The following is a 26,534-nucleotide window of genomic DNA, read 5'->3' as shown; positions in this document are numbered from 1 at the left end:
TATTGTAGATTACTTTTAGGTACAAACTTTTGTTTTTACAAGTCTGCTGCATGGTCCTGTAGTCCGGGGGCCCCGTATCATTGATATGCGAGCTACGGCCCCGAAGGTTATACAGTTGTCTAGTTTCTATGTGGGAAACTATAAACTATAACAGCTAGTGGTTGTTAGACATGAGACAAAAAACTGAAATAAGACCAGGCGACAGACCACAGCCAATTTGTAATTAAAAATTATTCAATTGAGCTATGCTCGGAGATATCTCTGCGTGATCAAATCAAAAATGAGGAGATCCGCAGAAGAACCAAAGTCACCGACATAGGTCACCGAGTCGCGAAGCTAAAGTAGCAATGGGCTAAGGCACATAGTTCGAAGAGCCGATGGACGTTGGGGTCCCAAGGTGCTGGAATAGCGGCCCCGCACTAGAAAGCGCAGTGTTGGTCGACCCCCCACCAAGTGAACTAACGACATCAAGCTGGATGCAGGCGGCTCAGGATCGCTATCTTTGGAAGTCCCTACAAAAGGCCTATGTCCTGCAGTGGACGTCTATCGGTATGAAATTGAAAACTAGAAATCGAACCCAGGACTACTCTGGTCTTAAATTAAATACCATTTCCCAATAATAGGTGCGTAAGTAACATCAAGAAAGTGAAACATTGCAATGTTATTCATAACCTCCGTTTATTAGTCGATTAAGAATGGTTTACAAATCTTAATAGTAAATAGGTAACAAAAATAGTAACAATCGTGTTTTACAAATTATCTTAAGAAAATAAAATTCTTCTTGATTATTATTTGTGTTCAATAATTCTTCATTATCGTTCTGGATCACCAAGACTGAAATGTAAACAATATCATTACAATTTTAACATCTAAAAAGTAGGTAATAAAAAATTATAGCTTGGCAACTTCGTTCGTAACACTCCCGATGCGGGAGCGGGCCGGGGGGCGTGTAGCGATGAATAAAAAACCCACGACTGATGCACATCACTTCCCCTCACGCACGATTTCACACACGCGCAGTCGCGCGCATACCATGGGAGTGTTATCAACGATCTTGACAGACTAATAAACAAAGCCAGGGTAGCGCGCATAGTTGGAATGGATAATTTATTCCTGATACAGACTCTGGAAGCCTGACAGTAGATACAAAATCAAATGACACGTGATAAAGTACACAGGAACCTTATTAGGTATAACTAGCTTTTTGCAATGGCGCAGTTATCTACTGGACAGAAAGAGCAACATTTATAATTATATCATTAGAGCCGAGTATTTTTCCCTAATTTCGTCAATAAAATCAACAGTAGATTTGCTGATGATGATGACCCAAGCAATAAGCTGTCTCTAATATTCGAAGCTGAATGTATATTATCAAATAAAATGGAGGTAGAAATTTCATGTCATCATGAAATGACATGTGTAACGAAAATCAAAATTATTATTTGATGTAAAATAACTAGCGATATACACTCATTTTTAATTTGTTTGTTGACAAACATTTCACATCGAGATTGGCCTTGGTTTCGCAAACCAATTATAGAAGGACCAGTATCGCACGAACAAAATAAATTGTCTGTCATTTTCTGAGGAAAACGAACTTAGATTAATTGGTCTATTATAATTATCTTAAACTAAACTAAAAGTTGTTTTTAATGGCATTCAACTACACATGGTATTTTTAGAGATTTTTTGAACTTTGACAGAGGGGTAATGTCTAGAAAGGCAGTTCCCTATAATTCGCCTGAATTTCCCCTCCAACTGGCGTGGGAATGGGACTATTGGTAATATTTAAAACATATAATATATAAAGACTAACGTGACGACTTCGATGGGCAGCGGCGCATTGTCGAGCGCGAGGCCGAGCGCGTGCGGCGTGAGGAACACGAACTGGCGGCCCGCCAGCCGCGCCGCCATCTCCAGCAGCAGGTCCACCGACGTCTGCTGGTGCACCTTGTCCTGCAATCGGAGACAATGCCATCAGTGCCATTGGTACATCGTCACTGACTGGCCGTATGGTTAAGGAATTCCTCAACCATCGATCAACACACAAATATCTACCAATACCATTGCGTTGCGAAGCCCAGTGGATATGACCTCTGCCTCCGATTCCGGAGGGTGTGGGTTCAAATCTTGTCCGGGGACATCCAATTTTTCAGTTGTGTGCAGTTTAAGAAATTAAATATCACGTGTTTCAAACGGTGAAGGAAAATATCGTGAGGAGACCTGCATACCAGAGAATTTTCTTAATTATCTGAATGTGCGAAGTCTGCCAATCCGCATTGGGCCAGTGTGGTGGACTATTGGCCTAACCCCTCCCATTCTGAGAGGAAATTCGAGCTCAGCAGTCAGCCAAATATGGGTTGATAATGATGATGATGATAACCATTGCGTTGCAACGAAAGAGATGGGACTGGGAAAGCTCCGCCGCCATTTGTTATTCTACACGAGCTATCGATGTAGGCGTAGGACACGTACCATGAACACGTCGAACTCGTCCATGAAGTAGAAGGGCAGGTCCACGCAGTCCCACAGCGAGGTGATGAGCGCCATGGAGGTGAAGGAGCGCTCGCCGCCCGACAGCGAGGCGGTGCTGCGCACGCCGCGCGCGCCCTCGCGCGCCGACATCTCCAGCAGCAGCGTGTCGTCGCGGTGGTCGAAGCGCAGGTGGCCCTGCACCAGGTGAACATTACAGTGTACGGGACACTCAGACTAAATACATAAGGACTAGTATCGCACCCAAATTCACGAACAAAATTTTCTGCCATTTTCTAAGGAAAACGAGCTTAGATTTCACACATATCTTATACTAAACTAGCAGTTTTTGTTCGTTTTTTACACCATTTAACTACACAAAAAGGTATTTTTACGGAGGTTTTTAACCGACGGACACGATTGTAAACTATTAAACATCGATTCTATAGAGACAGTGTTTATAATCGCGTATGATCGTTGATCATATACTTTGACAGAAAAATAATGTCTTGCGAGGCAGGTCTTTATCTAATTAGTCTGAGACGGGACAGGATTGATATTGTAGTCATAAGGTCCACAATATTTTGCTCTTCCATATTAAGTACCTACAGATTTGTTTAACAAAGGGGAATGCCCACCCCCGGCCCAGGCCTACCCTAACCACCCGGCACTTTACTTATGTCTAAAAAATCTTGATTCTGCTTTAATAATGAAATCATTACTTTATCAAAAAAAAGTTTGCTACAACGTTTTACGACATTTTTATTTCATCTTTAATTTGTCCACAACTGGGACAAGCTAGAATCGTTAACCATACAGCTTGAGTTTTACGATATTTTTAGAAGACATGATTTTTTCATGATTGTTTTGTTTGGTCGTTTTCTTGTTTGTTAAGCTTGTTGGTAACAGGAAAAAATTATACAAGAAAAATAATACGGCTTCAAATGTTACTTCGCCGCTTTGGTACACCGTCGAACATTTTGCCCTAGAAGAGTGATAATAAATGTATTTTCCTTCAAGAAACGTACTTTTATTAAGCCAATTATTTAACCAGATCTTTATTTATACATCATATTATCATTTCCATATACTTTTATACGGGGGTATACCTGGATTCCCTAGGCCGAAGTTGTATGGACCGGTGGGCATTCCCCTTTGCTTATTTAGTTTGAAAGTTTACTTATTTGCTATCGACAATTTCGTGGAAATAACTGATGTCGGGCGGTCTGTTTTATCGCTGGTACAAATAGGCGAGTTTTCGATAGTTCGAGAAGGAGTTCACTTTCGAAGCGTAGTAAGTAGTAGGTATCGAACTGAAAACAACGATTAAGAGTGATAGTACCTCGGCTGTCATTTTGGACAACGATTACCTGTGTTTGGAAATCTAAAATGGGAACTCATATTAAGGAGTGGATTAAAGTCTCATCAAAGTGATCAGAAGTCATTCCAAATCCTGGTAGGTACCTATCCTAGTATGTACCTTTTATAAGTAGATATTGTATATAAAAGAAATTGCCCAAGTTTTCTAAGACAATTCCCCCATAAAATGGTGTTCATTATCTTCTAATCATACGTACCTGTTAGACTAAACACACACACACTAAACTTTTTAGACACTTACCTCGTAGCCGCGTGTGGTGAGTGTGGCCATAAAATTTATTCCGATGTTTCTGGAAATGCTCTTTTTTAAGGAAACGCAAAATTCCTTATGATCGGTAGCCATATTAGTAATCTGAAATAGAGTATTTAATCATTGAAAATGGGTAATATTTTCTTAAAGTTTAAAATTTAAATTCATATTAAGAGCCCGTTCACGAAAACACGATATCGAGATATTGGTATTTTAAACGCTCCTAATATAAGGAGGAGGAGGAGGTTCTCAATTCGAGTCTATGTTTTTTTTTGTGTGTGTATGTCACTCGATTACTTACTCGAAGACGCCTGAACCGATTTGAATAATATCTTTTTTGTATGAAAGGATATCCCAGAATAGTCCCATTGTCATCAAAGATCAATAGAGGGGAACTTTCAAAAATCGTTAGTGCAACTATAGCGTTCAATATTATTCCAATTAAGCACTTCGAAGCACTACAATTCAATGACAGTCTGAAGTCGATCTGATGATTGAGTCGAAACACTCTAACGGTTTACAGCAGTTACCTTGTTTGGGTTGGATTAATTTCTATTGATGAGGATTTTCCATCTGGATGGGTTGTGACTGTTATTAGGCGTCTGATGATGAAGACGAAGGACAGGTAAAGGAACTCCTCAGTGTGGTGCTCACCCGAGAGATGGACACGCGCAGGGTGTCGAGCATCTGCTGCGTGCGCCGGTAGTTGGTCTCGGCCGTGGCGCGCTCGCGCTCTACCTCCTCGCGGCTGACACTCGCCTGCGACAGCAACCCTATCTCCCTCTTGTTCTGCGCCAGCAAGTTGTTTATCACGTCCTTGCTCCTGCAAATATATGTACTAACTTGTCTCAATCGACAGAAGTAAGAGATTGTTCACATTTACTTAAGCGAAACCGCTTTGAATTAATGATATATATTATGTAATTAGGACTTATTAAATCGCATAAACTTGAACCTGAAGAACGTATGAGAAAGGGATGTCGCTAATTTGGTGAGCTTTAATGAAACTAAGGCGTGTTTATTTACCGCGAAAAAGAGCCTGTATACTTTGGCACATACATTTCATGGTATATCAATTCCTATTAGAGATCATGGGAGCACCATCTCATCCATCCTCTATTTCGGGAAATACATCAAGTCTAAAGCTAAAAAACAGCCGCTAAGAACCTAAACAACTGCTTTCGTTTTACCAAGCTCAAGTCCACACAAGCATGGTGTATTACAGTCTCCTTCGGGATGTTTCTGCTTAATATATCAGCATAAGATTCCATTAATTAGCGCTAGGAGCATGATGATAGAGGGTGATGAACCGATATGCCGCAATCATAGTAGGTATTAACTTTGGAACGCATGGTCGCAATGTTGGATGTTTGTCGGTTTTTATCATAGAATTTTAAGTACAAGAAGGGCTGTCAAATAACGAAGTCAGGACGAAAAATGACATGTTCTTGTGTAATGTGCATGTGTGCAAGCAGGTAGTGTTACAGGTTACGCCCTACACTGATTGTTATCGATACTCGATAATACGTCACCTTGTCTTTCGTTAAGGTATAATTATAGTGCCATAAACTTTTCTAACCCGGTGGCCAAAACTGAAACTAGCATTCGAATGAAAGAACGGAGATTAATTTTGCATAACATTATACTAAATCGCGACAAAACTGTATCAGATAAGTTTGTGGAACTGTAATTACGAGTTTTATTGACCTAGCCTCCGTACGATGCTTTTATAGACATTTAATATATTTAATAATTTTTTATTGAAATATAAATAAAACCATAAATCATTAGTTTTTTATTAACCAACTTAAAAAAAGTGACATCTCGTAGCAATAAGGTCAAAGTCATAATTCAATTATTACAAGTAGGCTTAGTTTACAAGCACTTATGAAACGTCAGGTTATGATGGAATTGTGGTGATGAGTAATGCCGAAAACTTAAAATTAAAGTTTCTAGATAATAAAAGTTATCTGTGGCTGACACCACTATAAAAAGATGAAAAAAAGTATAAAAAAGAGGAATATATATCACTACATAGTATAAAACAAAGTCGATCAGGCCTGAACGACTTGATTTTTAATAGTTATAGAGCTCCGGGAGGATAGTATAGATTGACCATGAGATTTTATTTCTGCTCAAAAAGCTAGAACACTAAACTAAAACCGACAAATAAAAAATGTCTGTGGTTCCGGCGACAGAGGCACGTCGATTCTCTTTCTACGATCGCTAACGCTTCGATTACTAGAAAGATGTATGATAATGACATGACCTGGGCGGCCTGCTAAGCTTCTGGAGCGAGCTCGGCTGGATGGAATAAATCCAGCGGGAACCTACACCGAGGGACCCACGCACAACGGCCAAACACTTGGCTAAGTGCGGAAACGGCCCTGAAGAAAGAAGAAGAAGAAGATGGTAATGACATTTGCTATCGACAGGTCACGTGATCAAGATCTGTCATTCCCATACATTTTTCTAGTTTTCGAAGCGTTAGCGATCGTAGAAAGAGAATCGACATGCCACTTGGCTAGGGGGGCTGTTCCTCGCCTAGCTGCGCTTACCTCGGGCGGTCTATCCTCGGCCCCCTGGCGGCGCTGATCCTGCCGGCGACGGCTTCTTCCTTGCTGCGCACGATGTCCTCGAGCTTCTCCAGCTTGGCGCGCTCCTCACCGAGCCTCTGCTGCACGCCCCTGCGCTCAGCGGCCCCGCGGTCCATCTCCATCTCTTTCTGGCTGATCTCCTCCTGTGGTTTTTTTTATGTTGAGAAAGTGCCGATGGCTCTATGTGGGACCACTACGGTGTCACCGGGGGGTTCGGGCGAGCGCAGAAGCATCGCCTGATGAGACCCGAAGGCTGAAATAAAGATAGAGGACAGAACGACTCTCTAAGGGCGTCTCCTATGAGACTCAGACCTCGGCTTAGAGGGCCATTTGGGAGGGGGTAACCGTGACTTGAGTGTCCGGGTGACGTTATATATCGGAGACTTCGTCTGGCGAAGACGCTGTCATAAAAAATCATATACTTGTTTGCTTTATAATTATTAGACATGCAGAACACAGAGAACGATGTGTGCAAAAATGGTTGTCTTTCACTGATTTTTATACTACCAGACCATTATAAATTAAAGAAGTCGAAGTGCAGCATTCCCTATGGTCATGTCTAAAACTGTATTTGCAGCGACCCAATATAAAAAGCAGTCTTATATATTAAACAATAAAATAAATAAACAGTTGAATGTAAATTATTGTAGAAATTAACTAAATTTGTATTATTGTAGAAATAAGGTGAGTGAGTTTTTGAAAGGGCTTGACTATGATCAAAGCGAAGATCTCCTAAAGATTGTTAAATAAATTAAATAAAACAATGGAAATTAAGCCACACATTCACAGACACACACACACACATACACACTCACACACAAACACACGCACGCCCGCACTCACACACTCATATAATATATTAATTACTATTAGTTATCAAAATTTGTAACTGTACAATGTAAATACCCTAATTAAGAGAATGATGTTATAAAGGAAGAACGAGATCTTCTGACACAGGAATTTACTTAAAAGAAGGTCTCAGCCCTATTATTTAATGTAATGTTTAAAACGAATAAATTTCATCATTTTCATTTTCACTACAGCCCTACTTGATGTGCACTGTTTCATCATCATCATCGTCATCTTCGGTATTAACATTCATTATTTATGTTATTGTGGAGGGTAATTGTACGAAGTTGTTGCGACAGTGAAGGTATATTGATTGATTGATAATAAGAGGATATTTGATGACTTGAGCTCAGTTGTTTGTTAGGCAGCGTAGACGTAGCGATTGTCACGCTGCTAGTCGCATAAGTGATTTTGTGCAGTAATGTTTTGTTGTAATTATTAATAATTATTAGTAATTAGTATTGTAATTATTGAGTGTGGGCATGCAGACCATGTCGGGCAGTGGGTGTCAATACAATCTAAAAGGATACCTTAAACCTACACCCAAGGGCACAAGTCCTGGGACCTGCACGAGGTGTTTCCTCTACCAAAAAATAATGTCACGATCACGTCACTGCTGGTGACGTCACACGTACGCTGAGTTTCCTGCAGTCGTCGTTGGCGCGCGCCACCTGCGCCTTCAGCTCACTCATCTGCGCGTCGAGGCGCTCCACCTGGCGCTTGTGCGTCGCCGCGCCGCGCTCCAACTCGTCCAGCTTCTGGCTGAGCTCGTGCGCCCTCTGCTTCGAGGCCTTCAGTTCATCGTCCTGCACAACAAATAACCAATTACTAGCTATCCGTCTCACACACCCGCAAGGATGTGGACGAAACAGTTCCGGGGTTGGACCCCTTTGTTGTGATTGCAGACGCCTGCCGTGAATACGGTCAGGGTCATTGGGAAGCCATTATAGGCTTAAAGTGGATGATCAAGGAAATCACCTGGGCTGGGTTAGTACCGCTTGTGGGAATAAACAATTATTGAAGTGGAAATTCTTTAGGGTAAAATTTTTACAAATGTAACGTCACGCCGGTATGCAACGGAAGTGTCGAAAAAGAGAGAGTGAGCGATCGAGACCGATTGAGAGAGAGTAAGACAGGGCGAACGTAGCATGAAGCAACTAGCCGTGGAGTGAGAGTAGGGAGCAAGCAAGTGAGAAAGATTGAGAGAAAAAGTGAGACAAAGCGAACGTCGTATCACGCACAGTGCTATGGAGTGAGAGGTGGGAGAGAGCTATAGTAAGAAAGATTGAACGAGAGAGAGAATACGAGATATCGAGAAATAATACACGTCATATTGGTTGTGTATTTGTTTACTAGTTAATTATTATATTTTAATGGCTATTTTAGTTAATTATTATATTTAAATTCCTAACCTATGTTCCTTTTTCCCTTCCTCTAAGTCGCGCAAATCTAAAGTTTTAGATTTGTATAAATATATACAAGATTTATAAATTAGTTCGCCAAAGAAGTTTCACTTCTGACATGTGTACTTTGTACGCACGCATTTTTTTTTATTTATTTCTATATTGAAGTAAAACTTTCATGCATGATTAAAATGGGGAGTAAGCTGGTGAATGTGTTGCTAAAAGTTTAATCGAAATGACATTCCGTTAAGTTTTTCGTTAAAAGCGTCGTATGTGGTAACACTGCTAAACTATGACACAACACAAGTAAGCCTATGAAGTACAACTATGAAGAGTAAGAATACTTGTGAAGTAAAGCAAGTCCGATACGAGGAGGACTACTAATTTTAAGGTTCCTCTTTCATGTATTACTAGCGGCCGCGGAATTTAGTTTTTCACAAATCCCTCGGGAACCATGGATTTTTCCGGGATAAAAAGTAGCCTATGTGTTAATCCAGATTATAATCTATCTCTACTTCAAATTTCAGGTGATTCGGTTCAGTAGCCGAGGCGTGAAAGAGTAACAAACATTCATACCATCAAAATCATCAGGTTTTCGCAAATCTCTGAAATCCATGGATCTTTTCGAGATTAAAAGTAGCAGAGTAAAATCTATTTCTATTCTAAATTTCAGCCAAATCGCTTCAGTAGTAGCGGCGTTAAAGAGTAACTAACATCCAAACATATACATCCTTTCTGACGGCTTCCGTGGCAAAGGTATGCGCGGTGGATTTACAAAACGGACGTCCTGGGTTCGATACCCGGCTGGGCCGATTGAGATTTTCTTAATTGGTCCAGGTCTGGCTGGTGGGAGGCTTCGTTACGTGGCTAGTTACCACCCTACTGACAAAGACGTCCTCCTAACAAGTTAACCCGCTTCCATCTTAGACTGCATCATCACTTACGACCAGGTGAGATTGTAGTCAAGGGCTAACTTGTCTATACTAATATTATAAAGAGGAAAACTTTGTTTGTATGTTTGTTTGTTTATTTGATTGATTGTAATGAATAGGCTCAAAAACTACTGGACCGATTTTAAAAATTCTTTCATTATTCGAAAGCTACATTATCCACAAGTAACATAGGCTAAATTTTATTTTGGAAAAAAATAGGGTTCCGTAAGATATTTGGGTTTTTCGGACACAAGGTGTAAAAAAACAACCAGAAAAGTAGGGTAGGGGTAGGGGTAGGATAGGGGTAGTTGAAAGTTTACATCGAGTTTCACGCGGACGAAGTCGCGGGCGTCGGCTAGTAAAGAATAAAAAAAACATCCATACAACTTTAGCGTTTACAATATTAGTAGGATTCAAACGTTGGAAGACGTTTCACTGAGGTACTCACCAACACGGCCTGCTGCGGCGCCTGCAGAGTCTCCAGCGCGGCCACGGCTGCGTTCTCGTCGGCCTCCCGCCGCAGCAGCTCGGCGCCCATGGCCCGCAGCGCGCGCTCCGCGGCGTCCTTCGCCTGCGCGCTATGCCGCTGCTCCGCCGCGAGCCCTTGCAAGCGCACGTCCAGCCGCTGGAGCTCCGCCTCCAGCTCCTGGATCTCCGCGCCCAACTGCCTGCAGCGCGAGTGAGTCATTACGTCATCGGTAGGTTATATAATGATTTATTTATTTTGCTATCATCCGCGAAAAGTCGACGAACCCATGCGACAACGTCACCCAGGTCCGACAAAATACCCTCTACGTACGTTTCACCCCGAAACCGGAGCATCCTCCTTTCCTTTCTGTTTGGTGTCACAGACAGTCATATAATATCTAAGATAGGATGTACTGTTTGTGACACTAAAAAGTGAATAAACTTATTTTCTTTCTTTCTTTCTTTCAACGATGGGGGTGATGACTGGGTTTGAATATATTGATTTTTATGATGGGTAAATAAGGTCAATGGTAACTAATTTATACATAAAAAGCAAAGATGTCTAGATATTTGCAAAATAAATAACATTATAAAATTTCAAAATCTATTAAAAATCGTAATCAGATGATTTATACAGTACATACAGCATACAATCGAAAATTCATACAGTTTGAGCTGCCTTACAGTAACTGTGGCATCTTTCAATTTTTGAACTATAAACATAAACGCACAAATAACAAAGATATTAGTACGCCCATACAAATTTAACGATCATTACGACCTACGACGTCATTAATTCGTACTATTTTTATGGGGCGTTTTTCAGGGATCCGCGGCAACGCCGCTAAATAAATAATAAATAAATAAATAAATAAGCCGTTTATTCCATATCTAAATTACATTTCAAAAGTTGTTAGTAGTCTGTTAGTAAGTTTTCTTAAATTATGTTAGTAATATTAGTTAGTAAGTTCTTATTAAATATGGACCCCTGAAAGGGTAAAGGCCTCCTCCATCTTCTTCCATAAATCCCTGTCTTTGCCAGATTTCATCCATTCGTTTCCGGCTATCTGAATGATATCATCAGCCCACCGTCGGATTGGTCTTCCTACATTTCTTTTTCCTAATGGACCTTTCCATCGTGTTGCTTCAATAGTCCATCTTTTGTCTACATATCTTGAGATGTGGCCGGCCCATTTCCATTTAAGTGTGAGTGCATGGCTAAGAGCATCGGTCACTTTAGTTTTTTGTCTGATGGTCACATTCTTCACTTTATGAATTTTCCTAATCTTCAACATGCTTCTTTCCATTGCTCTCTGAGTACATTTAAATTGTTGTTTTGTTTTGTTTGTAAATATCCAGGTCTGGCAACCGTATAGTAAGCATGGTAAAAGACACGAATCAAAAACTACTTTTTTCAAATGCATGTCGTAATTTCCTTTAAGGACTTCTTTCTGTGACCAAAATTTTTTCCAAGTTATGTTGATTCTTCTTGTTATTTCATCTTCGTTATTGAACTTGTTAAATGATAGCTGTTTCCCCAGATATAGGTACTCGTTTACATATTCTATGTTATTTCCTTTTATTTCAATGTGCCTTTTATGGCTATTAGTCATTATCTTTGTTTTGCTTACATTCATTTCCAAGCCAATTTTGGAACTTTCATCATCAAGTGATCTCATCATTTCTTCTAGGTCTTTAGAGGTTTCAGCTATTATGACTATGTCGTCTGCGAACCTTAAATGATTTAGATAGCACCCGTTTATTAACACCCCCTTGTTTGACCAGTCTAGCTTCTTGAATATATTTTCGAGTACAGCGATGAAAAGCTTCGGTGACAAGGGGTCTCCCTGTCTAACTCCTCTTTCTATTTTTATCTTTTCTCCTCTTTTTTCCAGTTTGACCTTACTTGTACTGTTTGTATATATATATTTTAAGATGTTAATATATTTTTGATTTACATTTGAGCATCGTAAGGCATTCCATATCGAACAATGGCTGATGCTGTCGAAGGCCTTACTGTAATCAATGAAGGCCAGATACAGAGGTCTGTTGAACTCTCGGTACTTTTCTATAATTTGTTCTATCGTCTGTATATGGTCCACTGTACTAAATCCTGACCGGAAGCCTGCTTGTTCTTTTGGTTGTAGGCAATCAATATCATGTGTTAACCTTTCCAGGAGTATCGAAGAAAATAGTTTGTAAGTGCTGGCTAGTAGGCTTATGGGTCTATAATTCCCTATGTTTAGAGGGTTTCCTTTTTTGTAAAGCAGAATTATGTCTGATGTACACCATTGTTGTGGTACTGTTTCTGTGTCCAGTACCATATTAAATAAATGTAACAGATGGTGTATCAAAATAGGTGCTCCAATTTTAAGAACTTCATTGCATAGTCCATCTGAGCCAGGGCTCTTCTCGGCTTTTAACCTCTTAATGTGTTTACAGATCTCCAAACCTTCAATTGGCTTAACATGATTTGTATCAATTTCTTCTCCGCTTGTTGTTTGTATTACAATTTCACAGTCATTTCTTTTCTGGTATAAATTATTGTAAAAGTCTGTTGCAAGGTTTATTATGTCATTTCTTGATTTTGTTTCCATTGAGTTTTGTTCTAGTTTTTGTATCCAAGTTTTATGTGTTGTTAATTCTTTATTTGCTCTTTTGGTACTTCTGAACTTTTTGATATTCCTCGTAATGATTTCTTTCCTGTGATTTCTGTAATCCCTCTTAATTGATTTATTGGCTTGTTTGTAAATTCTGCTAAGTTCATTTTTCATTTCTTTTGTTTTATTCTTTGTGCGTATTAGTTCCGTGCGTCTTTTAATTAATTGGTCTGTCTGTTTACTAATATATTCTGTCGTTCTACTTGGGTTCTTTTTATTGACTTCAAGCTGTCCGTTATACCCTTTTCCAGAAGGTTATAATATGATTGGATGTTGCTTGTGTCTGTCTCTATTTCTTTGTCTTTCATATTTTTTGTAAATTTTCGATGTAAGTTTTGATTTCGACTTCTGTTTTTGGAATATTTAGTGCTGTTACGTAGTTTCTTCTACTCTTCCCTACGTGATTTAAAAGTAGTGTAGCTCGCACTGGTCTATGATCAGAAGGAAACTGTATATTGTTCAGTACTTCTACGTTCGTTATTAGTTTCCAACTATTTATCATTATGAAGTCAATTTCATTCTTGGTTTTTTGGTCTGGTGATATCCATGTCCATTTACGGTTTCCTTTCTTCGTGAAAAATGTGTTCATTATAGATAGTTTGTATTTGTGAGCGTAGTTTATTAGACGCTCACCTCTCTCATTACGTTTTCCATATCCATATTTACCCATTACTGGATGGTGGTCTGGCTTGGGGTATCCTATTTTAGCATTAAAATCACCTATTACTAGGACTTTCTCATCAGCTAGTGCATGAGCAGCCTCAATGTCTGTATAAAATTGATCAATCTCAATTTGAGTTGATTCTTCTATAGGAGCATAAGCTTGGATTATTGACAAAGAAAAACATTCAAACTTTAGCTGTAGAAGAGCTACTCTTTCTGAAATACCTGTAAAGTTGTTTATGTTGTTCTTGTATTTTTTCTTTATCAGGAATCCCACACCGTGCAAGCCTTTGGTTTGACCTATGTAGCAAAAAATGTAGTCTTTATGTTCTTCAATCTTGCAGCCCAATCTTCTTACTTCTGATAGCCCCAAAATGTCAAAGTTAATATTTTCTAGGGCGTAGTTTAGTTCTAGGTATCTTTCTTCAGATGCTAGTGATCTTACATTAAAGGTGCACACTTTTAATGTTTCATGTTTATTTTTGTTTTTGTTACTGTAAGGTGGAGGGTAGTGGTCTAATTCCCCACGATGACCAGTCGGCTTGGGAAATGTTTTGTTTTTAAAATTATTTAGTTGTTGTTTATTTGTTGTTCTGTTCTGGTGGCGGTGGCTGATGATTATATCCTATGCTTTCTTTTCTGGAGTTTGGGCTCTGGTGGGCAGGGAGTTGCTTCTATTCCTCATAATATCGAATGCATTAAGTCTGTTTGTTTTTCCTGTTATTTGCTGTTTAGAAGGGTGTTCGATTGAGTTGGGTGACGCTGAAGTGTTTCTTTTGCGCTTTCCGTTATCGAACTTCCCCTCTTTGATGATTAATTTATCATAGTCTATGAATGCGTATTTGCCTTTCTCTCTTTCTTCTTTGAGTTTTGGAAGAAGATCTCTTCTTTTGTCGAGGATTTCTTTAGGATAGTCCTCCGCAACATATGCGTTTTTCAATTTCTTCTTATTCTTCATGATCTCATTTTTCTTCCAGTTATTGATAAATGACACGTGCACGGGTCTTTCCCTACTGTTTTTAGTGTCACTTCTTCCAATTCTATAAACCATGTTTATATCTCTTTTTTCAATATTAATGTTCAAGTCATCGTTAATCTTATTTGTTACAACTTCCATTAGACTAGTGGATGGGCTTTCGTTTTCTTTTATACCGTATAGAATAATGTTATTTAACCTTTTTTGTTTTTCAAGGTTATAAATTTTTTCTTTCAATATATTATTTTCAGATTTCAATTCTTGTATTTCCTGGGTAAATGGTACAAGTTTCTCATCCAATTGGGCAATAATTGCTTTCGTGTGGTTTGACAACTCGGATTTCATTTGATCAAATAGCTGTTGTAGGTTATCCATTCTGGTGGTATTTTGCGTGTTAATGTTATGCAAAAGCCCTGATGAATCAAAAATAAACTCATAAAAAATAAAAAAATAAAAATGAAAATAAGAAAACAAAAAAAAGATTTCGGGACAGGGACAATAAGATAGTTCTCACGTTTAGCACCACTAGTCTAACCAAGTCTATAAGCCTTCGTCGAAATATATTAACGTTACGTTAAAAGCGACGAATGATACCGTGAGTCTCAATGAAATGAGTTCGTTATTATTTGATTTAATAAACAACCCGCACTCCACTAACTTATTTGTCACTTTTGTTCTTTTTTGTATTTTTACACTGTTTCAAGTCTTTGTTTCACATATTTCGATAAAATTTCCAAGGGAATGAGGAATGTTCAAAGTTTTTGTTGTTAATACACTTTTGTTTTAACTTGAAAATTACGTAACAGCTGTCAATTTTTCAAGAGTTGATGATGAACATTCACTTGTTATTGATTCACTTTTAAACTTTTTTATTTATAATGGAAAAAGAATCTTTATTAATTGTTTATATTGGTGGTTACTATAAGTCCAGTTTAAGTTTAACACTGTAAAACAATTTGAGGTATTTCACAATCTTGTATAGTTTTTCAACACAAACACTGCTTTTAACTATTTTTAAAGATATTATATACGCAGAGCAAATGTTTATCGTGACACTAGCGCCACCGCCTTAGCCAAACGGCGCCAACGCCGCTAATCTGACCCTTTAAATCCCTGTAGTTCCGAAAGTAATGATCGCAGATACCTTATTACTTTTACAAAATTGCTTTAATTAGCATACTCCTAATATACACAATTTAAAAAACAGTCATCAACCCTATTATTTTGGGATAGGCGGGCGGGATTGATTTTTTGCTGTTCCGTCAAAAGAATCGATTCTTTTTCGAAATTGTTTTTATAACAAATTTGATAAAATTTTTTACTAAACTACAAGTTTTTGGCCGTTTTTTATGCCATTCAACTACACAAACCGGCGTTAGGGAGCTCTCTACACGAGAAGGATTACAACAATGAAACATTCTACAGCAACAGTTTTTATAAACGCGTTAGTTCATTGATTTTTGATCTTTGCTGAGGGGAGTCAGAGAGGGGTGACGGTTAGCGAGGCAAGGCGGAGAATGGCGTACCGCATGCGCTCGTCGGTGTCGAGGTGCAGGAACCGCGCGGCGCGCGCGCGGCCGCCGTACATGCGGTAGTCGGGCGCGGGGTGGTACTCCGAGCAGTCCTGTGTCACGATCTTGCCGCAGTTCCGCGGCACGCGCTCCACCGATTCAGCCAGCCGCACCGCCTCGTCTGCAAACCGACGCTACAAGGTTCAACACCATTCAAAGTCTTCATTGAGCCAAATCAAATTAAATCAAAAATCATTTATTTCAAGTAGGCTCAGTTTACAAGCACTTTTGATACGTCAGTTGACTATTTGTAAAGATTCTACCTCCGGTTCGGAAGGCAGGTTCTGCTGAGAAGATACCGGCAAGAAACTCAACAGTTGCTCTTTTGAAAAAGTCATACAGTATTACAATTTACAATTGATAAGAATTAAATTACAATTTCTTATAGTTTTATTTCCTGTGTGAAGGTGGAAGCTGATCCAATGGCCTCCAAGCGCTTTTATCTTTAAGGAACTCATCAATGTTGTAGTAACCTCGACTAAGTAAATGTTTTTAGCACATTGCTCAAAGCTATGCATTGGCAAGTCCATCACAGTCTTGGGGATCTTGTTATAGAAGAGTACACCCAAACCTACAAAAGATTTTTTTACTCTTTGGAGACGATATGCAGAAATAACTAACTTATGCCCGTGTCTAGCCCGTGCCATGTTAATTAATAATATACGACAAAAAGCTTGGAAATTAAATGTATTACATAACTGGCTACTTGTACACCTATTGTTAAATGGTGATAAACTAAAAAAGAAAAAACCTGGCTGAGTTGTTGCTCTTCTCGGATCGAGTCGCGTTTGGAACACTCGTAAATTTAATTTTAAGTTTTCTATTAATTATTATCAGCATTGTCTTATAATATGAATACGTGGCCTTTCGAAAGCGCTTGAAAACTAAGCCTAGTTGAAATAAATGAATAATGACTATCTGTGGCGACCGTAGAAGAGTTTACCAACAAAATTGTCTCTCGTTTTTTGAGGGGAACGAGGTAAACTAAACCAACAAATATATTCTGTATCCTTACACTACACACAACTATAAATTTGATTCGTAATACACAGACGTGTAACTTTTACATAGGGTAACAAACATATCGCTTAGACTCCACAGAATTTACACACAGAATATTCGATTACTTGATCGATATTTTGCTGTTCCGTCAGAAAAATCGATTCTTTTTAGATATTGTTTTTATTACCAATTTCATATAATTAAGGTAGAAATACCTACTTACAAATGAAACATAACTTCTTTTGATAAACTAGAAGTTGTTGTCGTTTTTTATATCATGCATTTGAAGGGAAACCCGGCATTTTAGGAAGCTCTTTGAACGACGAAAACGATTACAAGAACGAAACATCGATTCTATAGAAACAGTTTTTATAAACACACGTTAGATCGTGATCATATACTTTTGACCGAGTGGTAACGTTCTAAGATAATTGGTCTGAGGTAGCTACGTGTCTGTCGGCACCTCAGACTAATTATTGTATAGGACCTGCCTCGCCAGACGTTACTTTTCTGTCAAAGTATATGATCAACGATCTAATACGATTTTAAAAACTGTCTCTATAGAATCGATGTTAAATAGTTGTAATGGTGTTCGTCGGTTAAAGAGCTCAGTAAAAATACGTTTTTGTGTAATTGAATTGTGTAAAAAACGGGCAAAAACTTCTAGTTTAGTATAAGATATATACCAAATGTAAGCTCGTTTTGCTCAGAAAATGACAGACAATTTTATTCGTGACTATGAGTGCGATACAGGTCCTTCTATAATTGGTCTGAGGTCGGCACTGACCGTGGTCGGGCACCAGCAGCACGCGCTCGAGCGCCAGGTTGTCGATGAGGAAGTTGGCGACGACGGGGTCCTCCACGTGCAGCGCCTCCAGCGCGCTGCGATGCGGCGGCGCGCGCGCGCTCGTGTCGCGCACGTCGTGCTGCCTGCTGAAGAACTTGCTGCATGTCACCGAGGGTTTGTTGTCACCCCTCCACACCTGTGCCAAGCAAATCGTTCCTTAGCTATCAATTTAAAGGCCTTTTTCTACAAAATAAATCTTGACACTCGTCGTCGTCGTCATCAACCCATATTCGGCTCACTGCTGAGCTCGAGTCTCCTCTCAGAATGAGAGGGGTTAGGCCAATAGTCCACCACGCTGGCCCAATGCGGATTGGCAGACTTCACACACTCCTCACGATGTTTTCCTTCACCGAATGAGACACGTGATATTTAATTTCTTAAAATGCACACAACTGAAAAGTTGATGGTGCATGCCCCGGACCGGATTCGAACCCACATCCTCCGGATTCAGAGGCAGAGGTCATATCCACTGGGCTATCATGACTCTCATCACTGGGCTCTCTATGAATCTTGACACTAAACTAGTACTAACTATGTCGTAAAAAGTAAGCCAGTTATCACAGAAATACAATACTTGGAAATCGATTTTTTAATAGATTCCAATGTAAACCTGTTCACTGCACTGAAAGTTTTACAGTGCAAACAGTAAGAATTGACTGTAACCTGCGCATTAGATATGAAAAAAGTTTTTACGCGCGAACAGCCATTTCAAATTACTTTTCATAGATGGTGAATTAGATGCGTTAGTAAATAAACACTCACCTGGTCCATTATTTTGAACAATTTGGTGGAGTCCTCCGGTGAGTTGACGCAGAAGCTGCTCATCAGCCCGCCGATGATGTGCTCCAGCGTGCCGCCCCACTGCCGCTCGCGCACTTTGATGTACTGGCCTGCGCGCGAGCTTGAACTTTATTGAACTTTTTTTTTTTTATTCTTTACAAGTTAGCCCTTGATTACAATCTCACCTGATGGTAAGTGATGATGCAGTCTAAGATGGAAGCGGGCGAACTTGTTAGGAGGAGGATGAAAATCCACACCCCTTTCGGTTTCTACACGGCATCGTACCGGAACGCTAAATCGCTTGGCGGTACGTCTTTGCCGGTAGGGTGGTAACTAGCCACGGTCGAAGCCTCCCACCAGCCAGACTTGGACAAATTAAGAAAATCTCAATCTGCCCAGCCGGGGATCGAACCCAGGACCTCCGTCTTGTAAATCCACCGCGCATACCACTGCGCCACGGAGGCCGTCTAAGTACATTATGATATAGTACATAATGATATAGTACATTATGATATAAGTGCAGTAACTTGAAAATTACAGTCGAGGCGATATTGCAGCTCGAGCCAAATGCGAGAGCTATGGTAAGGGAGCAGAGGCTGTAATCATGGCACGTATGTCATGCATGTTTTAGAACACATTTGCGAGGAAACACACTTTCTGAAAATGAATTTGCATCTTTGCCTGTTTTCCGTATGATGACATTTTGATACGGCTTGTCATTTTTGCACAGATAACGAAGTGCGCACACCAGCGTTTGTTTTTTTTAGACCAATGCACCAAAACCAGCCAGTATTAATATTTTTGTTTATGAATTGATTGATTCAGATAAATGGTTGAAGTTTATTGTAGAGATTATTAAAATAAAGAATTAAATGGCCTTTTATTATTTTTATTATTATTATATTTTATCTCACAAAGTTAATTTTATTCATAAAATGTTGAGCACTTTTCTGACATAAAAACTTTTTGCCAAGGATTAAAAAAGTACCGTTCATTTTTAGACGGATGACAAAGGTTTTATGTTTTACATTACGGCACATGTGCGTAATGAGATACATTACGATATTGAAATTGGTGAAATAAGTGATACTTTACGAGCAAATCTATACTATTAAATAAAGCTGAAGAGTTTGTTTGATTGAACGCGCTGATCTCAGGAACTACTGGGCCGGTTTCCTACGGGAACGGGAACTACGCGGTGTCAGCTAGTGCAGCTAGCTAGCTGCTAGCTAGTATAAACTTCTTTACGCACGATTGACTCGGGAAGCAAGTTGGCTATTGCGTTACCAAAAGTGTAAACGGGCGAGGCTTTTGACATGCGTGCTGCCATCTACACGCAGAGTAAAACTGTTTGTTATTTTAAACTACCAGTAGATGGCGTTCTTAGGGAACTTTAAAAACAATCCTTTTTGTACACTTCAAGTAGCTGTTGCGATGCAGTTACGCCTGAGGTTCATAGATGGCGCTTTGTTTTTATTTTTGAAAGAAGTTTTACTTCAGCGTTTGGTCAAAGTCAAAGTTGTCATTCTCGGAGGCAGGGGGGAGGGGAGTGCGGGGCGCTCACCGACGGGCCCGCGCGGCGGAGCGCTGAAGTGTCCGCGCTCGGCGGCCGCGCGCACGCGCTGGCACAGCTCCGACATGGCGGCGCCGTACACCGCCAGCGAGTCGCCGCCGCGCGCCGACAGCTCGCGCAGCTCCTGCCGCCGCTGACCTGCGCACGTCAGCGTACTCGTGACACACTGAGCAGACTAGCGCAATGCAACACTCAGACAATTATGACAATGATGAAGGACGAACTTTCGGGAGAATTCTCATGCCATGCTACAAGTGCACGTTTACTGTTTTAGGTCGAAATGTTCATCAATTTTTTCATTAAATTTCCATTTTACAATCATAATATGTCACAGGCGAACTTATTGTTATTGTTATTGTTCTAAATAATCATTAACCATTCGCTGCCCGCGAGTATTTTGTCGTAAAAGCCCGTCTGCGTTAAAGAAGCCGACAGTCAGGGAATGCGGTTTAAATCTACCGTTGTGAGCCATTTAAAAAATATATTCCTCTATCGCGCGGAGCATGATACTGTGCTCGCCTATTGCCCTTAGTTTACTTTATATTTTTTACATGTCACGTAACGGATACGATTTGCGACCGGTCGTCCATTTAGGAATCAAAGGTTTGAAGCGAACGAGCCCGCAGCAGGGAGTACCGCGCACCTAGCCTGGCGTTGAGCCGCGAACGCTCGGCGTGCGGGCGCTCGGCGGCGGCGGCGCGGCGCTCGTGGTCGGCGCGCGCCTGCTCCGCGTCGTTGCGCAGCGTGGCGAGGCGCGCGCGCGCCTCCTCCGCCGCCGCGCGACACCGCTCCGCGCGCTCCGCCAGCTCCGCGCGCTGCGCCGCCGCGCCGCCCGACCTGCGCACACACCGGATTACTTCATTTTATTTATTTATCTATAAGTATTTATATTATAAAGAGGAAAATTTGATTGTTTGTATGTATGTTTTGAATAGCACAATGCTCTATATCCACTCCTACATAATATCATCATCCCAGAATAACATGGCTTCGTTAAGCGCAAATCTACCGTCACCAACTTACTGCTTTACAGTACCCACCTTTTTCAAAACCTCGACAGGAGTATACAAGCGGATGCCACATACACTGACTTTTGTAAAGCCTTAAACAAGGTAGATCACGAACTTCTTCTGCAAAAGATCGCCTATAACGGGATTCGGGGAAATCTCTTACGGTGGTTTGCATCATATATTTTTGGTTAATAAAGATTTTTTTTTATATGTACCTATACTACACAAAAGAACAAACTAAGACATTTTTACGAAAAAAGCACTCAGTACTGTGCTGAATAGTAACGACTGAAGTAAACAGAAATGTATGCTAGTGCACTGGTAAAAACCGACGTAATAAATCTATTTCGACCTAAAGTTCCCATGAAACCCTTCTGAAAATGAAGAATTCCGTTAAAAGTTTTTTTTTTGGGAGTGACCCTGGATTGTAAACTTCAGTGGGGTGCTCCTATAGAGAGCAGAGATGCCGACCCGCAGCGCCATTGCGCCACGCGCAGGTCAGCATCTCTGCACAGCGCTGCAGCGGCTGCTCCGGCTACACACTCACTGTATCTCCTGCTCGTAGTCGCGCACGCGGCGCCGCTCGCGCTCCAGCATGTCTCTGCAGCGCTTCACCGTGGCGGCCGCCTCGCCGTGCGCGTGCCGCGCGTCCTGCGCATCGCGCTCCAGCGGCCGCAGCTGCTGCTCGAGCGCCGCCTTCTGCGCTTTGCGCTCTTCCAGACGCGCCTTCCACGCCCTGCAGTAAACAATGACGTGACCGAGAGGAATGTATGGACATCGTTTAGCGCAAACCGGCGCATTACTGTTTCTCGTGCGCCTGCAATCTCAGCAGCAACCACACTATTCAAACTGAATGATTCAGTTCTCTGTTTGGTTGAAGAAATCAGCACATCGATCACAAAGAACAGTGACAGTGTGAGCCTCCGGCGACTAGAGTGACTGCCCTGTCGACTTCCTCGCACCAGAGAGCCACGCCACCTGGGTATCCTACTCCTATACTCAAGGAATCACGAGTTCACTAGCAGATTAAAAGCAAATATCGCCGATGCCCACAGTCGGTCTAGCCCAGCACCACCACTGACAAGTGCGCTTGGACTCACTCCGCAGCGGCGCCGCCCAGCGCCTGCTCCATTGTCTGCAGGGTGCTCTCCATCTTCGCGCACTTGGCGCGCTGCTTGACGCAGTGGTCGCGGATGGTGGCCACGTCGCTCTCGGCTTCGGCGACCTCGCTCCAGAACAACTCCAACTTCAGTGACTTGACGCGTTTCTCGATGTCCTTGCGGGATTGCATTTGTTCATAGAGCTTCTGCCATTTGTTGTACTCGTTTTCCAAATCCATGCAACTCTGAAATAGTTATTTATGCCTCTGTCATGTAACGAAGGTCATGGTATAGTGTCATGGTTTTCGGAAAGTATCTATTAAACCTACTTGAAAAATTAAAAATAAATTGTAATTATTCTAAACTGAAATTGAAATAGAGAACATCAATTTGCTTTTGTTATTAATATTCAAAAATCTATAAAAGGGAGCCGTGTGTTGTCTTGGGGCTTTTTACTATCTCGGACTCCTGGTTTTTTTTGGTGGAAGTTTGGCTGTTGTATAAATTCAAATACATGTTACTTAACGCAGTTTCTGTTACAAACGTGGTGAGCTATTGTTCAATTTATTATTGTGATTAGGCTAGAATGGTTAAGATTAATGATGAGTTTACGAATAGGATAACATTGTAAGGTAAAATAAAAACCAATGTTTTGTTTGATTGAAGGTGGAAAGGCTCTTAAGAGCCTTTCGATTAACTGCTGGATTAAGGGTAGGAGACAGAAGGCAGTAACTCTTGAGACAGCCTGTATTGTGAGGAGGTTCCCCACACTGGAGCCCTAACCACCAGTTGCTTGGGCACTCAAAGAGGGTTGATTTTTTTTTGTAATATTTTAATAGTGTTTTGTATAATATTTTGTATTAACATTGTTTATTTAAAATTTTAAAAAAGGAAATATAAATATATGAGAGAAAAAAATATATAATATGTCATGCTTACTTTGTTCTTTCTTTCCCAAGACTCTTTAGTACTTTTACAAATTGCAAGGGCCTTGTTATAGTTTTGCTCTGTGACATCCAGTCTTGTGGCTCTCATGAACAAAGAGTAGAGCTTTCGCGGGTCCATCTTTATTGAAAACTCCCTCGCATCGTCTTGGTTCAATACAGATATTGGGTTGTTTACTTGTATGTTGAGACTGGATACTATAGCATTGACCGCTTTGGCATTTGTGGGCAACAACTGACCTTAAATAAATAAAATTTGCCTTTAATCTCTGGGTTAATGACTAAATTACATAATTTTACTTAATTTCTTAAACCCGCAAAATTAGTCGGGCTGTACCTTGTCATATAGGATTTTGTAATTCAAGTCATTCGCTATTTAATGACTGACATATCATAATGGGGATGATGACTAGGTTTGAATATATTGATTTTTATGATACATTCGGGTGAATAAGGTCAATGTTAACTAATTTATACATAAAAAGCAACGATAATAAAATTTCAAAATCTATTAAAAATCTTTTATCGTAATTAGATGAAAATTCATACAGTTTTAGCTTTCTTACATTAAATGTGACATTTTTCAATAATGAACTATAAACATAAACGCACAAATAACAAAGATATTAGTAATTTTGTTTGAACGCCCATACAAACCTAACGATCAGCGAGCCAACGACATCTCTAAATTGTGCCATTTTGTATGGAGCGTTTTTCAGGGATCAGCGGCAGCGCCGCAAATCTGACCCTTTAAATCCCTGTAGCTCCGAAAGTAATGATCGCAGATTTTTTTAACTTTTACAAAATTGCTTTGCTATTAGTATACTCTTAATTTATATACAATTTAAAAGATTGTCATCATCCCTATTATAACACTTGTGTTCATGAAAAGGTATTTTTTTTGTAAAATTGTAAAAACTTTGTAGTTTGTACAATTGAAATTGACCTACCCTCATTTACTTTACTTCTATCTACCATACATAGCTCCATTAAAATAGACTGATTAATAATAAAATATTATGTTCTTATCATTGTTAACATAATTATTTCACTTTACATTTTGTTTTTTTTTCGGTTCACACACAAATTACTAGAAAGTGAAACAATTATTCAATACTCGCTCAAATGCCATTAGCCTTTTGGAATGGAGGGCTATCACCAGCAGCCCATTGATGTACATACACCTCTCATAGGGACTTATGAACAACACAGTTTCAAGTCATCTGTGTCCAGTGGCCAGCTTAACCAACCTGCTTAATATCTTCTGTCCACCTAGGAGGGACCAACACTGTGTTTTCCTGAAAATGCAGTGTAGTTCAGGGAATGAGGGAATATGGGAGAAGAAATACAGACAAAGGTCTTAAAATGGTTACCTGTTGGAGACCGAATTTTAAAATAGGAAGTACCGGATGCTGTGATAGTCTTTACAATTGTTATTATGCTTCCATATTCATCTGGTCTGTATGCCCATTGGCCGCTGTTGTTTATTTTTATTTCAATATTTGCAGAATTAGCTCCTTTTTTAACAAATGCTAAAATAATTAATTTATATATTAATAAATACTGACACATTATAAATGCGAAAATAAGTCTGTTACCTTCTTGGCTAAACCTCTGAAGCGATTCAGATGCATTTTTGGTACAAGCGATAAATTGGACTTTTTTAATTTGTGAAATACTGAAATATATGCGCTTGGAGTCGCTGGCGTCTGTAAGTACCTATATCACTAAAATCTAAAATGAGATATTACTTCTTATTAACGAAGAACTTATTAAGAAACAAAACATTACCAAATACTTGAATTACCTTGGGTTTTATATGGGCCGACACCTAACATGGAGAAATCATATAAAAATTAAGCACAACAATCTGAATTGATTCTGAACCTTATTGTGAATGTTAGACAGGCAGCCAGAGTTGTCTCTTAGCAATAAAGTACTAGTGTATTGTGCAGTTCTTAAACCTATCTGGCTTTATAGAGTACAGATTTGGGGTTCCGCTAGCAAATGTAACATATTACCAATACAAAGAGTTCAGAATAGAATACTAAAAACAAATATAAGCTGAAACACAAAGAACAATTGCTGGAACATCCCAATCCACTGGCCTCCAGGCTATTAACTGTGGAAAGCGTTTAAAGCGAGCTGACGTGCTCACTTTGTGCAGACTTGAAGACAATAGTATTCCAGTCTGGTAAAGCCAAATTTATTTCACTAAATCTGCTTATAGTCTGTCTACTGATTGCAGATACATGAGACCAAAAAATAAATAATTCTTTTACAAGTCAAACACTTACATTGGACATTTTTCCCTCTATTGGTCTCTGAGGCTTTGCCGCCCAGGCCCACCACCAAGGCTGTGAGGATGGCACTTTTGCCGCTACCGTTCCGACCCACTATAAAAGTCACTCTTTTCGTGAAATCCACTTTGAAATTTTCGTGGCACATGAAATTTTGCACGTGAACGCTTAGAATTGAACCAACCATAACTTCATCTAGACTATTCGGTAGTGCCATTTTCACATACACAATTAATAATATTCCACTTAAGTACTATACAAAAGTACACATGTACAAAAGAGCACTTGAAAGTTAAAAAGCCCTGATAAATAAGATATTGAAATTCGTAGCAATACGAATTACAAATTAAGAATTCCAAATTATAGACACTATCTAACTGATAACTGTCTTCAAGTTCATAAATTCATATTAATTTAGTATTATCTGATTAATATTTAATACATAAAATTATTACAAAATAAACCACCGCCCATTTCAAAATTCAAACAAAAACAAAACCTTAGAGTAGGATGAATATTGAGTTATAGAATAAAACCACCATAAACAACCATAAACATAAAAAGAAGAAAACCGCAAATCAAAGATCAAATCATCAAAACATGTGTCAGCCATAGATAATAGCTGTGTCAACCCTTCGACCATAAATAACAGGACCTGCCTCGCTAACCGTTACGCCTCTGTCAAAGATCAAAAATTAATGATATATCGCGTTTGTAAAAACTGTTGCTGTATAATCTAGTTTTAAATTATTATACT

The 26,534-nt window shown here is 39.8% G+C and overlaps 1 protein-coding gene across 2 annotated transcripts; it reads right to left on the bottom strand.

Moving 5' to 3' along the window:
* Nucleotides 1-659: 659 nt before the first annotated feature.
* LOC112054232 (structural maintenance of chromosomes protein 6) lies at nucleotides 660-26,261 on the bottom strand. 2 transcript variants are annotated; one of them, XM_024093937.2, is made up of 18 exons: nucleotides 25,775-26,261; nucleotides 24,851-25,009; nucleotides 23,473-23,717; nucleotides 22,534-22,778; nucleotides 21,981-22,169; nucleotides 21,067-21,260; nucleotides 20,415-20,561; nucleotides 18,833-18,960; nucleotides 18,011-18,206; nucleotides 16,177-16,342; nucleotides 10,332-10,551; nucleotides 8,184-8,354; nucleotides 6,661-6,842; nucleotides 4,757-4,925; nucleotides 4,094-4,204; nucleotides 2,476-2,670; nucleotides 1,817-1,956; nucleotides 660-834 (listed from the first exon to the last, which is right to left on the bottom strand). In XM_024093937.2, exons 1-18 carry the CDS (start codon nucleotides 25,992-25,994, stop codon nucleotides 813-815), a joined length of 3,099 nt encoding a protein of 1,032 aa, XP_023949705.2. In that variant the 5' UTR covers nucleotides 25,995-26,261; the 3' UTR covers nucleotides 660-812. The 2 variants fall into 2 exon arrangements, with proteins under 2 accessions (XP_023949705.2, XP_052739368.1); XM_052883408.1 differs by lacking the exon at nucleotides 24,851-25,009.
* Nucleotides 26,262-26,534: the final 273 nt, after the last annotated feature.

This window comes from Bicyclus anynana, chromosome 1 (genome assembly GCF_947172395.1).
Source record: "Bicyclus anynana chromosome 1, ilBicAnyn1.1, whole genome shotgun sequence".
Taxonomy (NCBI): Eukaryota; Metazoa; Arthropoda; class Insecta; order Lepidoptera; family Nymphalidae; genus Bicyclus; species Bicyclus anynana.
The sequence above is the reverse complement of the archived record's forward strand: the minus strand, read 5'-3'. Positions and strand labels throughout refer to the sequence as shown.

Coding starts and splice junctions, on each gene's coding strand:
- LOC112054232 (XM_024093937.2), bottom strand. CDS start 25,994: ATGGCACTACCGAATAGTCTAGATGAAGTTATGGTTGGTTCAATTCTA. Junction 23,718..24,850: donor TAAAATTCGGTCTCCAACAG/GTAACCATTTTA, acceptor TATTTATTTAAG/GTCAGTTGTTGCCCACAAAT. Junction 22,779..23,472: donor CTTGGGAAAGAAAGAACAAA/GTAAGCATGACA, acceptor TAACTATTTCAG/AGTTGCATGGATTTGGAAAA.